Genomic DNA, 14,554 nt, shown 5'->3' with positions numbered 1-14,554 from the left:
TCCATAGTGCGCGTGTAGCGTGGCAACATTTTTTTAAAGGTGCACTGTGTAGGATGGTGCCCGGAGTATCTATTGCAACTATGCTGCTCATTGAAACTGTGCTGCGTACTGCCAATTTTGGTCTTTTCATGAATATTTGCTAAATAATGAACTAATATTTACTATGACCAAAATACAGTATGTTTTGTAGCTGAAAATATCTATTTCTGGAAATTCAAAATGGCAGACAATAGAGACAATCCCCTTTTCATATGAAAAGTGAAATTTTCCCAGTCATAATGAATACTGAGAATTTGATGGTGCAAAGTATTCAGGAAAAATGAAACATTTGTGAATGAGTAACATCAATTCTGGAAATAAACTATTAAAAATATTACACAGTGCACCTTAAAAGGAATAAGCTATTTTTGTAACTTACTGTATTTTGAAAATGCATGCCTCACAACTTTGATATTTCAATTAATATTTACAAGAATAAACTAACATCTACTGATCTGACAAAGTAGGGAAAAGTATGGAAGTATGGAAAATATAGATTTCTAACATTTTGAACAGGCATACTCAGAAATGGATGGTGATGATAAATATAAATGATAACACTTGTGAGTGGGCAGCATAAGTTCTGGATATAAACTACTTAAACAAACTCTTTAAGTAATATTGATATTGACCAATTGGCATAAATATTCTGTCAGTATATGACATGGCCTGTATGCTGCAGGATGGCCGAAGAATTCGATTGTCTACTGGTGACCACTTAATTTAGCAACTAGGCCTACTGTTTGTTGATGTTAATTGCCGAATCAGAGACACACACGTGTCATACACATACTGTTGGAAAGGAAAGTCAGAAAGAGACCATTCCAATGGTACCACACACTCACCCATACACAAAAGCTATGTAAATAAAAATGTCAATTGAAATGTGTATGCAAAAACTGAGATAAAAAAATATGTATAATTTTCTCTAAAAATGAGGGGAGGTCTGGACCTCCCTTACCTCATATGTGGCTACAGCCATGGATCCGTATCAATTTTGCGTCATAGCTTTCCAAATGGGGCTCTGGTTTTGGAGCGCTTTTGGAGAGCTTTGGACCGCTTGCGCGTTTGAGTGCAAAATAATGCATATTAACAAACAAGCATTTGTTATTAATGGACTGTAAGGTATGTATTTTTACTGTAAGGTACATATTTATTTTACAACAATTTACACTATTTTTTTGTCACAAAAGGCAAATTGGAAGAAGGGTGGGGGTGGAGTGGGGGGGGGGTTTATTAAGTAGTGATGACCACATCTGCTCAAATATCAACAACACTGTATAGATTCAGAGGGGGGAAACCCCTGGTTCAGAAAGTACAAGTAAATCCAATAACTCTGAAACTGACATAACACCTTCTGTGCAATGATTTAAAGTGTGTATGCATGTTGGACCCCTTGTAGAGGAGGTTGGGTAGATGTGAAGAGGTATCGGCCTACTGTAAATGGCTTGCAATTGAATTAATGAATGAAATTCATTCATTCATTCATTCATTCATAGGCTATCAATGCATTCATTCACCGTATGCGCATGTCTCACCGTATGCGCATGTCTTTGTCAACTTTTACATTAGCGACATTTTACTGACAGTCTTCTGTGAGGTTTCAGGGTGTCTGATTTCTTACATTGCCTGGGCAGAATACATCGCCAAGCCGATTTATTAAAGAAAGAAAAAAAATTAAGATAGATCCACGTTATAAGATAAATGTTATAATTAACAGATTACATATTTAGATAAAATAGTAAATTGTATTTTTTTTTTTCTAAATTAATACATGTTTTTTGTAATTATTATTATTTTAGTCCAGTCTGAAAATGCAAAAGGTTCAGCCACCGTGGCGGGGTTGAGCGCGCTGTCTGATTAGCAGTGCCGTGCATATACTAGCACTGTAGATTCATGGTGCATATACTAGCACATATCAGAGATGTGGACTTGTGACTTGTGACTTGGACTTGAGTCAGACTTGAGTCACAAATGACTTGACTTGAGACTTGACTTGGCAATATTAAGAATGACTTGTGACTTGACTCGACTTGCAAACTATTGACTCGAGACTTGACTTGACTTGCCAGTTTTAGCTTGCAATGACTTGCAATAGTATGGCAAGTCTATATGTACTTATTTTTTTGCATTTGTATGTCAAGAAATTACATGAAAAAATGAAATATTAAATTAATTGCCCTTAAACAACACCAGTAGGCCTACTATTTTTGTTTAGAACACAACTGACAAAGGGGGACATGCAAAGCAGTGTGGAGAGGTAATGAATTTATTATGACCAAAAGTAATTGTCAATGTTGCCCATAGAATATAAGGTGACTTGTAAGTGACTTGGACTTGGACTTGGCACGACTTGGTCAAATGTGTCTTAACTTGTGACTTGACTCGGACTTGACTGGAACGACTTGAGACTTACTTGTGACTTGCAAATTAGTGACTTGGTCCCATCTCTAGCACATATTGATCATTATCCATCGATGGCATTGTCCTCAACGTTGAGTGACGTGTTGATTTGTCTGCTGTCTCGATTTGCTTGCTGTCTATATCGACGGTCCTGTATGACGTTGTCCTTACGTATCACCTGTTCTGCTCGCCGTGCGTCCTTTCTTCGGCACTGCCCCATGCTGCGCCCGGGTCTGAGCCTGGTGGGGCTCGAGCCCGGGTCGCCTGCATGGTGAACAGACGCGCTAACCACTACACCACCATGTCCGAACCCGATGATAAATGTTCCATGGGTTATTTAACTATGACACCTATCAATTGTTCCGTGCGTCATAGTGTTCCAAATGGCCTGCTGGCTTGGAACGCGTTTGAGCGCAAAATAATGCAGCCCGTCACGGGCACATTATTTACTTCCATAGAACTAATACAATTGTATTATTTCTATGATTTACTTCCACTGCATAGGATAGGCCAACATACACTTTTTTCAACATACACTTAATATAACTATGACCCGTATCAATTGTGCCGTACGTCATAGCTTTCCAAATGGGGAGCTGGCTTTGGAGCGCTTTTGGAGAGCTTTAGACCGCTTGCGCGTTTGAGTGCTAAATAATGCAGCACGCCACTGGTGGGCCTATAATTTGCCGCCATCGCATATATTAACAAACAAGCATTTGCTGCTTCGTATTGAAGGGCAAATTATCATAGTCATCATATGGTGTCTATTATCAATTTGGCGTGGCACTTTGACACCTTGAGCTGTACGGTCCATTAATTCTCTATCACACGTCCCTGTTTTGACATCGCGTTTTTACCTGACATGGCGATAATCCTCCAACAAACTGATGGACGAAAATGTTACATTTGTTCATAAATAAGTATTTATTTTACAGCAATGTACACTAAATTTTGTAACAAAAGGCAAATTGGAAGAAGGGGCTGGGGTGGGTGAGGCGATGTGGGGGGGTTAGCAGTGATGACCACAGCTGTTCAAATGTCAACAGCATTGTATAGATTCAGAGGGGGGAAACCCCTGGTTCAGAAAGTACAAGTAAATCCAATAACTCTGAAACTGACATAACACCTTCTTTGCAATGATTAAAAGTGTGTATACATTTCGGACCCCTTTGTAGAGGAGGCTTGAAAGGTTAAAAGTAGAATTTTGAATTAATTCATTCATTGGCTATTAATGCATTCATTCACCGTATGCGCATGTCTTTGTCAACTTTTACATTAGCGACATTTTACTGTGGGACTGACTGTCTTCTGTGAGGTTTCAGGTTGTCTGATTTCTTACATTGCCTGGCCTGGGCAGAATACATCGCCAATCAGATTTAACTATGACACGTATCACTGGTGGCGTGCGCCATAGCGTTCCAAATGCCCTGCTGGGAGTTTTCCAAATTCCCAAAGTGTCCCCTCACATGCCAAGTAACCTGCAGAAATTCAGTTTTCCTAGTTGTGTATGTGCATATATTGATTGTCCACATCTGATCTGTGTATTTATTATCGGGTATCTGTAGGCTATACCCTCTGATGAAGACGGAAGTATTACGATCGAAACATGTCAGGTAAAAGATACAACTTTTACATGTCTTAAGTAAATGAAAATCTAAAGTGTTGAGTTAAACAGTTACATAATGAACGTAATACGTACTATAGGCCTACCTGTATACGAAATCTGCATCTGTACATTGTCCTCTGCATATCATAGGCCTATGTATACCCTTCCATTTCTCTATGACCTTCCTGAACTCTCTGCTCCCATTACTTATTTGTAGGCCTACATACACTGTGCGTAACTATTGCCCACCCTAATACAACTGCACACATAGCCTATTCTTCATAGCCCATACCCAACTTTGCTTACACTATATCCTACCTGCATTTAATGCATACCATACATTTCAACTGTGCCTATTCAGGCCTACTGCCCACCATAATTTAATTGCACATATTCTACACATATTCTTCTTGCACTATGTAGCCTAAATGCATTTAATATGTTGCATAGGCTACAGCACTTAAAGTGTTCACTGTATGCTTACCTATTGTACTACTACAATCTGCATGTTAAACTGTATTTTGTTACACTGCATTTATTCAGTATAGTATGTGCAGCAACAGTTGTATCTAATCTTTTCTAATCTATTATATTTTAATAAAATGCAGTGACGGTGGACAGTGAAAACTAGAGAGAGAGAGGGGAGAGATACTTAGTTATTATCAGTATCACTATTATGTTATAGTGATAATGCTATATTATTTTTTATTATTATTACTAGTAGTAGCAGTGGTAGTAGTCGGTATAATAGTAGCAGTGGTAGTAGCCTAGTTGTTGTAGTAGTAGAAGAAGCAGTTGGCCTAGTAGCAGCAGCAGCAGCAGCAGCAGCAGTAGCATAGCCTCGATTTAAAAACAAAAAAATGATATCACCAATTTCTTTTCAGAGATTTCCAGTTTCTTTTTAATGGGACTGAATGTGGGAGATGCGTGTCCCCAGGGAGAGCTCACAGATTACATTCACTGCATTATTAACCGGCCGTTACAGTATAGTGCCAGGCTACTCTGGCTAACTCTCTCTGTTGCCCTGTGTGTTATTTGTGGGTGTGTTCCAACTCCTCAAGGTTGCTAGGTGACACTAACAGCACAAGATCTCTACTCTTGCCAGGTGACAGAAATGCTTAACAAGGAGTCATTATAATAAAGTGCTACTGTATTCTTTCCATCTCATACTATCTCAATCTAAAACTAAGTCACATTCATACACAAAAGACAGTTTACCATATTTAATAGCTTTATTTTTTTCACCCAAAGTTAAAACATATTTCAGTTTGTTTTTGTGTTTCATTATGTAGAAACTGTAGACCCCATCACACGTCTAAATGCTTAAGCATGACATTGCCCTCACTACACATACATTATTAACTCGAGAGGAAGAAATGACAGAATAAGTACCTGCACCACATTTCATACTAATCAATCCCGATATTCATTAGTAGGCCTACATTTGTTTTTTGACAAGTTGAGCCGGTCAGTCATGTACAGTACATAAGCACAGTGACCAAATTTATCACAGATCTCAAGTATTTTGATCATAGCCTACATAGAACTGTCGCCTCTTCTCTTTCGAGAGAGCAACCCTTGAAGTCCCCAAAATACTCCTACTTACTCATAACCCCTTGCATTTAATTTGTCAAGCACTATACGGAATACCGTTGCAAGGTTAAAAGTAGACTTTTCATTCATTCATTCATTCATTCATTCATTCATTCATTCATTCATTTATTCATTCATTCATTCATTCATAGGCTATCAATGCATTCATTCACCGTATGCGCATGTCTCACCGTATGCCCCACCACCACCACCCTTAAAATCTCACCCTGAATAAACTCGGATGTAGGTGTACTCTCTATCCCCCCACACTGTGTACACACTGAATGTAATGTAATGTCCTGACATTCACAAGAGAAGAGAGGCGTGACAACCTACAGTAAGGCTGTTTTTCACTCGGTCTCTGCTAACAACTCGTCTATGGGCCTCCTCCTAATCTTCATGGTGACGGCTTTCAGTGAGGATGATGCCGACCAAGTTGACCAAAATATTCCCCCCTTACTAGCAGCATGATCGATCTTGTATTTGTACAACCCATTGACATTGGCTTGACAGCAATCATAGCCACTATGGTACCAAAACCCTCCATTTGGACCAGCTCCCCAGAAACGATATGCATTGCCATCCTGGTCCTTGTCAAAGGAAGAGAACATAGCACCATTGTGACGTGCCAGAGCATCACCTGAGGAAACCATGTTGACCGTTATTGTATTGAAAATGCGTTACTGTGAAAATATAAACATACAGGCAGTCTTGAAATAAAAAAGTACCAATGTAATTATATTAATATACAAACACGCATATAAATATTATCTCTCACTGTGTGTGTGTGTGTGTGTGTGTGTGTGTGTGTGTGTGTGTGTGTGTGTGTGTGTGTGTGTGTGTGTGTGTGTGTGTGTGTGTGTGTGTGTGTGTGTGTGTGTGTGTGTGTGTGTGTGTGTGTGTGTGTGTGTGCGTGCGTGCGTGCGTGTGTGTGAGAGAGACTCTGTGTGCACGCAAGTGATTCTTGATTACACATTATGCTTACATAATGGATGAGATGTACAAAGAAACCAGTCTTACCAGCACCGAGATTCGTGAATTCAGAAATACTGAGTTTAAATCCATGTGTCTCTGATTCTACCATGAAGGAGTTGTACAAAGCTGAGGCCCTGCCGCCATCATAGTCTTCTACGTCCACTTGCAGCGCATACCTGCCCCCCCATGTGAGAAGGTGCATGTTTTGAAGACCTGTAAGAACATTGTATTATACAGTTACATTGCATAAAAAACTGGTGCAGCAGCAGATGTTTTGGACCAAGTTCATTTTCACTGTATCATTGAAATTCCCCTCTCACTTAAATAAGGGAAAACTGCTGAACTCTGTATACCTACCACAAGTCATTTGGTTGACCTCAAGGTTGTATGTGTATATGTGTATGTGAAACTGGATGTACATTACCAAGCCAGTACTCTCCGTCCTTGACTCCAAAATAGCTGATATACTGTTCGTAGGGCCTCACGAAATTCAGTATGCCATCAAATCTTCTCTGGATCACCTGGAGTGCACATGTTAGTATGTAGGTTATAGAATTAACCGGGAAAAGAGATGTTAAAGGGACACTGTGCAGGAAATGGTCAAAAAAGGTACTTCAACTATGCTGCTCATTGAAACTGGGCTGCCTATGGCCAAATTTGATCTTTACATGAAAGTTTACTAAGTAATAAACAAACATTTTCTAATACAGTCCAAGTACAGTCATTTTTGCAGCTAAAAATGGCTATTTTTGGAAATTCGAAATGGCGGACCATGGAGAAGATCCCCCCATGGAGAAGAATTTGATGCTGGTAAGTATTCATGAAAAAGGTAACATTAGTGAATGGGTAGCATGAATTCTGCAAATAAACAACAACAAATCTCACACAGTGTCCCTTTTAAGTAAAGTATGTTTTGGTTTATTCTGCTTGGACTGTACATGAGTCTCAGTCTTTACCCTCCAGGTATAGTCAATGACCATTCACTTCTATTAACGAACCTGGTTTAATGCTTAAAACTTGACTGTGGCTGATCGCCTTCGGTACTTCACAGGAGTTATGGAAACCCAGATTTCCTGTCAGCTTTCGGATGCTGTCTAGTTTTCTTTATTTTTGATTCTATTGTCCCTGAAATTCCTCTTGGTAACAATCCATTGATTCTCAATGGGGTTTTAGGTCTGGTGAGTTAAAATGCCCATACCACCAAAGCACCAAAACGTGGTATGGCAATCAAGAGGGAGATGAGGGTCACCAGATTTAAAAAAATAATAATTAATTAATGTAATTTTTAGCTGGAATTTTTACATGGAAAATGTGTAAAAAAAAAAAAAAAAACAATTTAATTTTTGGAATAGTTTAGAATCTATAATCTATGAAAGTTTCATAATCTATGAAAATTTTTGAAGGAATTATGGAAATAAATTTTGTTATGATACATCTTCTGATGCATAGCTAGGCACATCATCAGTGATGTTACCTTAGGTCATGGGGTGTTTCGATATTTCAAACATCATACACCCTCGCTCGGGCGACCCAGACCCATCAGGCGTTGCAGATGACTTTGTCCTGGGCCCAGCCAAAGCTGTCAGTGGCCCTGGTAGTTGTGGCTACAAGATCATTCAAGAGTACTCACCGTCCACTGTCCTCTCTGGCTTTCATGGCTTTCGTCTTCATCGCAGCTCATGTCACAGTACACCTCCAGGGGCCTCTCCTCCCCAAAGGGGTAGATGGTGTAGTAGCCATCGTGTCTCGACTCGTTGATGAAGATGTCCTCACAGTCTATCGGCAGGGAGTCACTGGGAATGGGGTTGGACTGCACCAACAGTAGCAGGGGAAGCAGGAGACCAACAGACCTGCAAGCCTGCAAAAACTACAGTACAGCAATGATGATGAGGAGGACATACCCATATGTTATTCTTATTGTATGGTGCTCTGCCAAAATATCAGACTGTAGAACAACGTCTTCGTATGGGCAATCATCTCTTGGCAGGCACTGGCACATTGACACTCCCTAAAACGTATGCTTATAGGCTTAATAATACGTGGAGCCTCAGCTGTATGCATTTGTGTGTGTGTGTGTACATTTGAACGAAAAGTGCTATATATTATTCCCCAAATCACTATTGCACGTTTTGCTGTGAAGAGCTCTTCAATGTTATTACTGTGAGTTCATAATAAATACTTCAAACATACAGGGGTATATGTTTAACAAAGACAAAATGTGTCAAAAGTGTTTCTATCATGCCCATAAATTAAACAAATATTTTAACTTGATAGCCTAGAATCTGAGAGCCTTTTTTCAGAGGCATTTTTTCAACCTTTGATATGGACTATGACTAAAGAACAGCACAAGATCTCTACATACAGTAGCCTGCGTTTTATAGCACTCCTACAGAATATGTACCTATGTATAAAGCATTTGCCTGTTACTTACCATCATGGTCCTCAATCCTGATATCTATAAATTCCAAATGAACACACACACACACACACACAATTAACCAGTAACGTGGTCATCAATCATCAACCTTTAACAAACTAAAAGTATTGAAGTGAAGTATAATGTAATGAAATACTGTAGCTGTAATATTACCAGATCCGTTCACGTTGGGTGGAAGGAATAGCGTACCAATGTTATTCAATTTCCTTTCTTATATATGGCACATCAGGGGGAGTGTTCTTGCAGAAAACCAGTTTGTTCATTTACTTAATATTACAGGTTTTTTTTTTCTTCATGGAGATTGGAGGGCAGACTGCAGATGTTTTTTTCTGAATTCACCCTAGTTGTAAATATACTTTTGAAAGCCCTTGAAACCTTTTCTTATAACCACTGAATTGTGGAGTGTTTTCAGGTTTGTTTATTGTTGAAAAACAAACAATTTCTTAGATCTTTTACTTTAGCCCATTACTTTGCATTGGCAAAATTAGCCATTTTAGGAATGCTGTGGAAAAAAACGACTCATCACAAGGGCAGTATTAATTTGTGGAGGTATACAGAGTCCGCCTTTTTAAACGTAGGCTACTTGAATGTTGTAAGAGAGAATAAGAGATATGTGGGATAGAGTAGAAAAAGAAAAGGAGAGCAACAAAACAAAGATACAGAAAGAAAGGAAGGAGAGAACAATAAAAAAACAGACATGTGAGGAGGTTTTTCACGTACTGTACTGTGATGTTCAGAATACATCGATACATCGAATTGCGCTGCGTTGTCGAAATGAGCTACCAGTAATCAACTAATATTTACTAGAATGACCAAAGTACAGTGAGTTTTACTGCTGAAATGTCTATTTCTGGACATTCAAAATGGCGAACATGGAGAAGATCCACCTCCTCATGTCTGAAAAGTGCCACTTTCCCCGTCTTAATGCATGCTAAAAATATGATGATGGTGGACGTATTAATGGAAAAGGTAGCATTTGTGAATGGGCAGCAAGAATCCTAGAAATCAATTAGCCTACTAAAAATATTACACAGTGCACCTTTAAACATACCTGTACTTTGTAAGAGAGAATGAGAAATAGAGAGAATATAGAGTAGAAAAGAAAAAGGAGAGCAACAAAACAAAGATACAGAAAGAAAGGAAGGAGAGAACTGTTAAAAAAAAAAAAAAAAAGACAGACATGAGAGGAAGTTTTTCATATAGGCCCTACTGCAATGTGATGTTCAGAATGCATGGATACTGCTCACCTTCCCCTGTGTTATATTGACTTGGGCTGCTTTGTAGAAATGAGCTACCAGAAGGCCTGTTACTAATACAAACCAAATGACTGCATGCCGTTTATTACAGGCCAGACGGACAATTGCACACGGGTGGAAGTCTGAGTGTGAAATGTTGGCTTGAGAACATTGTGCAAGTTTTGCCAATTGAAAAAAAATCACTTATTCACTGAAAGGAAAGCACAACGTGTTGTTGGAGGCCCCCAGTTTCTTCTAGCTCTGAACTGACATTCACTGCCTCTTGAACCGAACTTGACAGAATACTGCTATTCGAACTGACTAGTGTAAGAATATTCCATACTTTCTTCTCTTTGTGTTTACCCTGCACATTTGTATTGTTATTATTTGAAGAAAAAAACAAATAAACAAATCTGAAAAAAATATCAATTTTTACTAATTGGAAATGGGGTAAATTGCTTAAGCACACACTTAACCCTCGTCTTGTCTTCGGGTCGTTACCGACCCGTTGTCAACTTTGACTGTGTAAAGGAGCCCCATATGTTTAGTTTCTTGTGTCAAGGCTTTTTGACTTTGTCAGCCACCTCTTTTTTAACAAAATTAAGCTTTTTTTCATAAATTCTGTAATGCTATATCAAAAAATATAGCACTTGTGGTGTTCGGGTCGTTTTTGACCCGGTTCATAATAAGTAGCTTATAGAGCAATCATTACAGCCAAAACTGAAATAAGAAATGAACTGCTAGGTAAAATAGATATTGCCAGCTCATCTACCAATCATTTGAGCTCATGGGGCAGCATGACATCATGAGAATATGTATAAAAGCCCACAAGTTTGGGCTTTTCCGTGTTATCTTGACGGGAGGGTTTTGTGCGTCATTTCAGCATATGGATCAATTTAGTCTGGGCATAGTTCAGCATGCTCTCATTTAACAATGGAATAGTGTATCTAAGTAGGGTTCTAAAAGTATTTTGAAAATTTGACAAGAAAAAAGACATAAGGAGATAAAAAATAACACTTTTCGCCGTTTGGAGTCTAATTTCCCGTAGGCTTCATATGGATCCTTCAAATTATTTATTTGGATCATATTCACGCTTTCATTATGTATGATGATGATTTGCTAAAGATTGGCTATGAAATAGTTTATAAAAATGTGCTAACATGGTAATTGAATGTGCCAAATACATTGCGAGCCCAAACTAGTAAAATATAGCCTTCAAATAACACTTGCAGTTTTCTGTTTACATATTGAGCATTATTTACTTGTAATAAATGTACAAGTATGACTCTACAGTGACTGTTACCCTATATCACTGTAAAGGTAAACCTCAGCTAGAGTGTGAATCCAGATGAGGGCTGAAAAGTGTTTACAGGAAATTTGACAAACACAATAATTCATTTTCAGGGTTATATAAATACAATGTGAGGTGGCTAGCATATTTTCTCTGTGCCTGTGTCCCATTTCCAGGGTGAAAAAATTGAGAGAAGATATACAATCACACAGGTTTTAGATCATGTTTTTGATGACAATGAGGAGGAGGACAAAGGTTGGTGATGTTAGAGGTTAGATTCCGCGATGTGGATGAGCTGTCATACCTCACCTGCAGGAAATCACTCTGCCCACAGCACTGGAGTTGCATTTTGCCAGGCGCGCGCGCACACACACACACACACACACACACACACACACACACACACACACACACACACACACACACACACACACACACACACACACACACACACACACACACACACACACACACACACACACACACACAAGATGTGTTCTACTACTGCACAGTGATATCCAGTTAGCAATAAATCTGTCTAATTTCTTATATGCAATCTTAGAGGTTACTTTTTCTTTTTTTTAAACAATCGAAATCAAGGGGTAGGTGTAGAAAAACAAGAACCTTAAACCCTTGACAAACATTAAAACCAATATTTCCATAAGAAAGGGAAGCCTAAAGGTCAGTCAAGCCATGAGAAAAAATAATGGTGATATATCATTGTTATAAAACACGGGTCGAAACCGACCCGTGAACACCGGGCATGGTAATAGGAAATGAAGAAACGACAAGGGTTATAGTAGGCGCTGAGTAAATACAATACTGTTTGTTAGCGGAATACTGCATTATACAAAGTGTATGTGTGCTTGTGTCTGTAATGTTTGTATCTATATGTGTGTGTTTCATATAATGCCATGGTCGTATACACCATAGATTCCTACCACCTGCTACATACACACAATATCAGAATAGATACCATACAGTATGTTGTGCTGGCCTTTTTTGCACTCTGTCCATCTGTGTCTGGTTCTTCACAGGGGATGGAGAGAAGTGTAATTTATGTATATATGCAGTATATACCAAATAGGTATAGAACCAAATAGACTTGAAGATGCTAAATCAACTTTCTACGTCAGTGTATAATCATGGGTAAGCGGTAAGGGGACAAACTTGTAGACCAAAGGCTGCTGGATCGATTCCCGACCCGCCAGGTTGGTGGGGGGAGTAATTAACCAGTGCTATCCCCAATCCTCCTCCATGTCTGAGGTACCCTGAGCACGGTACAGTCCCAACGCACTGCTTCATTGGGGCGCCATTAGGGGCTGTTCCCTTGCACGGGTGAGGCATAAATGTCGTATGTCGTTGCGTTGTGTGTGCAGTGAACACCTGTGCGCTGTGGAGTGCTGTGTCACAATGACAATGGGAGTCATTCAGGCTTTCACATTCAGTAATCAGCACAAGTAATGCAAGGCAAAAATAGAAAACGAAACAAACAGACGCAGAATTACTGGAAGAGACTGAACACAAATATGATAATGTCAACACCCATATCAACATAGATGTCATTAAGCTTTCAGTAAGCCCTCATGCTAGCTGAACTGATAGGTTAACAGTAACCAGGTTGTTTTCCAGTTACACTTACCTGCCAAGGTGTAATTTGTGGCATGCAAGACATGCAAGTCATTTGTAGCAGTAGGTCACCAGTCATCAGCTGCATAGTCGCCATAGTGAAAGGCGAGTAAAACATCATCTGAGTTTTCCAAATCACCAAAGTGTCCGCTCACATGCCAAGTAACCTGCAGAAAGTCAGTTTTCCTATGTGCGTGTGTATGTATATAGGACTATTAATTGTCCACATCTGTGTATTTATTATCGGGTATGTGTATACTACAGTAGTAGTAGTAGTAGTAGTAGTAGTAGTAGTAGTAGTAGTTGTTGTTGTTGTTGTTGTTGTAGTAGTAGTAGTAGTAGTAGTAGGCCTTGCAGCAGCAGTGTAGTTGTAGCAGAAGTAGGCCTAGTTGTTTTTTGTTGTTGTTGTTGTTGTTGTTGTTGTTGTTGTTGTTGTTGTTGTTGTTGTTGTTGTTGTTGTTGTAGTAGGCCTAATAGTTGCAGCAGCAACATAGCCTTGATTAAAACAAAAAACACCAAAAAAAGAGAAGAAAAACCATATCACCTATTTCTTTTCAGAGATTTCCAGTTCATTTTCAACGTGATTGAATGTGGGAGATGCGTGTCCCCAGGGAGAGCTCACAGATTACATTCACTGCATTATTAACCGGCCGTTACATACAGTATAGTGCCGGGCTACACCGGCAAACTCTCTCTCCACTCGGAGTGAGGAGGTCTCCATTTGCTTTCATGAAAAATGAATGGAGTGTACGTTAGTAAGAAAAGCTCTCGTGGCTCTTTGAGTGTTATCTTGCATGTTAGACGACAAGGCTACATCTGCACCCTCCGCTGTGAGACACAATCTGGTACAACAGGCAATTTTCCATGCAACACTTCGCTTTAATCATCACTGTTAGCAGAGTTTTAAAAAAAGAAAGAAAGTGTGAGGTGACAGAGTTATGCCAAAAAAGCACGTAGCTTAGCCTATATCATGCGGCAGCCAGCTAAAGTAGGCCTATAGGCCAGCATGCCTGGCAGAGGATGATGTTTAGGAGTTTTAAAATGTAGGAATCTGCAGGTTCTGTGAAAATGAAACTGATAATGGAACGTTTTGAAAGGATAATGAAGCAGACACTGAAAATGTCATTCTATAAATCACAAGGCCAATATATAGGCCTAGTTCTAAGTTAGTGTCAATAGATCCGTTTAAATCAGAGTATATTTTTTAATCCAGCACCTAATTCTAATCCTAATTAGGCAGCACCATCAGGGCCGGATTAATGCACAGGCTAGATATGGCTGCAGCCCAGGGGCCCCCACCTGCCAAATATGCCAAAAGTGAAAAATTGCAGAATTTTGACAAGATG

At 39.3% G+C, this 14,554-nt stretch overlaps 1 protein-coding gene across 1 annotated transcript; it reads right to left on the bottom strand.

The window, feature by feature from the left end:
- Positions 1–5,284: 5,284 nt before the first annotated feature.
- Positions 5,285–9,238, bottom strand: LOC134468436 (microfibril-associated glycoprotein 4-like). The gene is made up of 6 exons (XM_063222357.1): positions 9,207–9,238; positions 9,048–9,071; positions 8,247–8,483; positions 7,041–7,137; positions 6,662–6,829; positions 5,285–6,281 (listed from the first exon to the last, which is right to left on the bottom strand). The coding sequence occupies exons 2-6, from the start codon at positions 9,051–9,053 to the stop codon at positions 5,992–5,994; spliced, it is 798 nt and encodes a 265-aa protein (XP_063078427.1). The 5' UTR covers positions 9,054–9,071; positions 9,207–9,238; the 3' UTR covers positions 5,285–5,991.
- Positions 9,239–14,554: the final 5,316 nt, after the last annotated feature.

The sequence above is a fragment of the Engraulis encrasicolus genome, chromosome 18, assembly GCF_034702125.1.
Source record: "Engraulis encrasicolus isolate BLACKSEA-1 chromosome 18, IST_EnEncr_1.0, whole genome shotgun sequence".
NCBI classification, from domain to species: Eukaryota; Metazoa; Chordata; class Actinopteri; order Clupeiformes; family Engraulidae; genus Engraulis; species Engraulis encrasicolus.
The sequence above is the reverse complement of the archived record's forward strand: the minus strand, read 5'-3'. Positions and strand labels throughout refer to the sequence as shown.

Bases quoted from the DNA above. Each gene is read 5' to 3' on its own strand.
- LOC134468436 (XM_063222357.1), bottom strand. The intron at 7,138-8,246 runs GTGAGTACTCTT...TGTGCACTCCAG, and splicing joins GCCAGAGAGGACAGTGGACG to GTGATCCAGAGAAGATTTGA. The intron at 6,282-6,661 runs GTAAGACTGGTT...TGGTTTCCTCAG, and splicing joins ATTCACGAATCTCGGTGCTG to GTGATGCTCTGGCACGTCAC.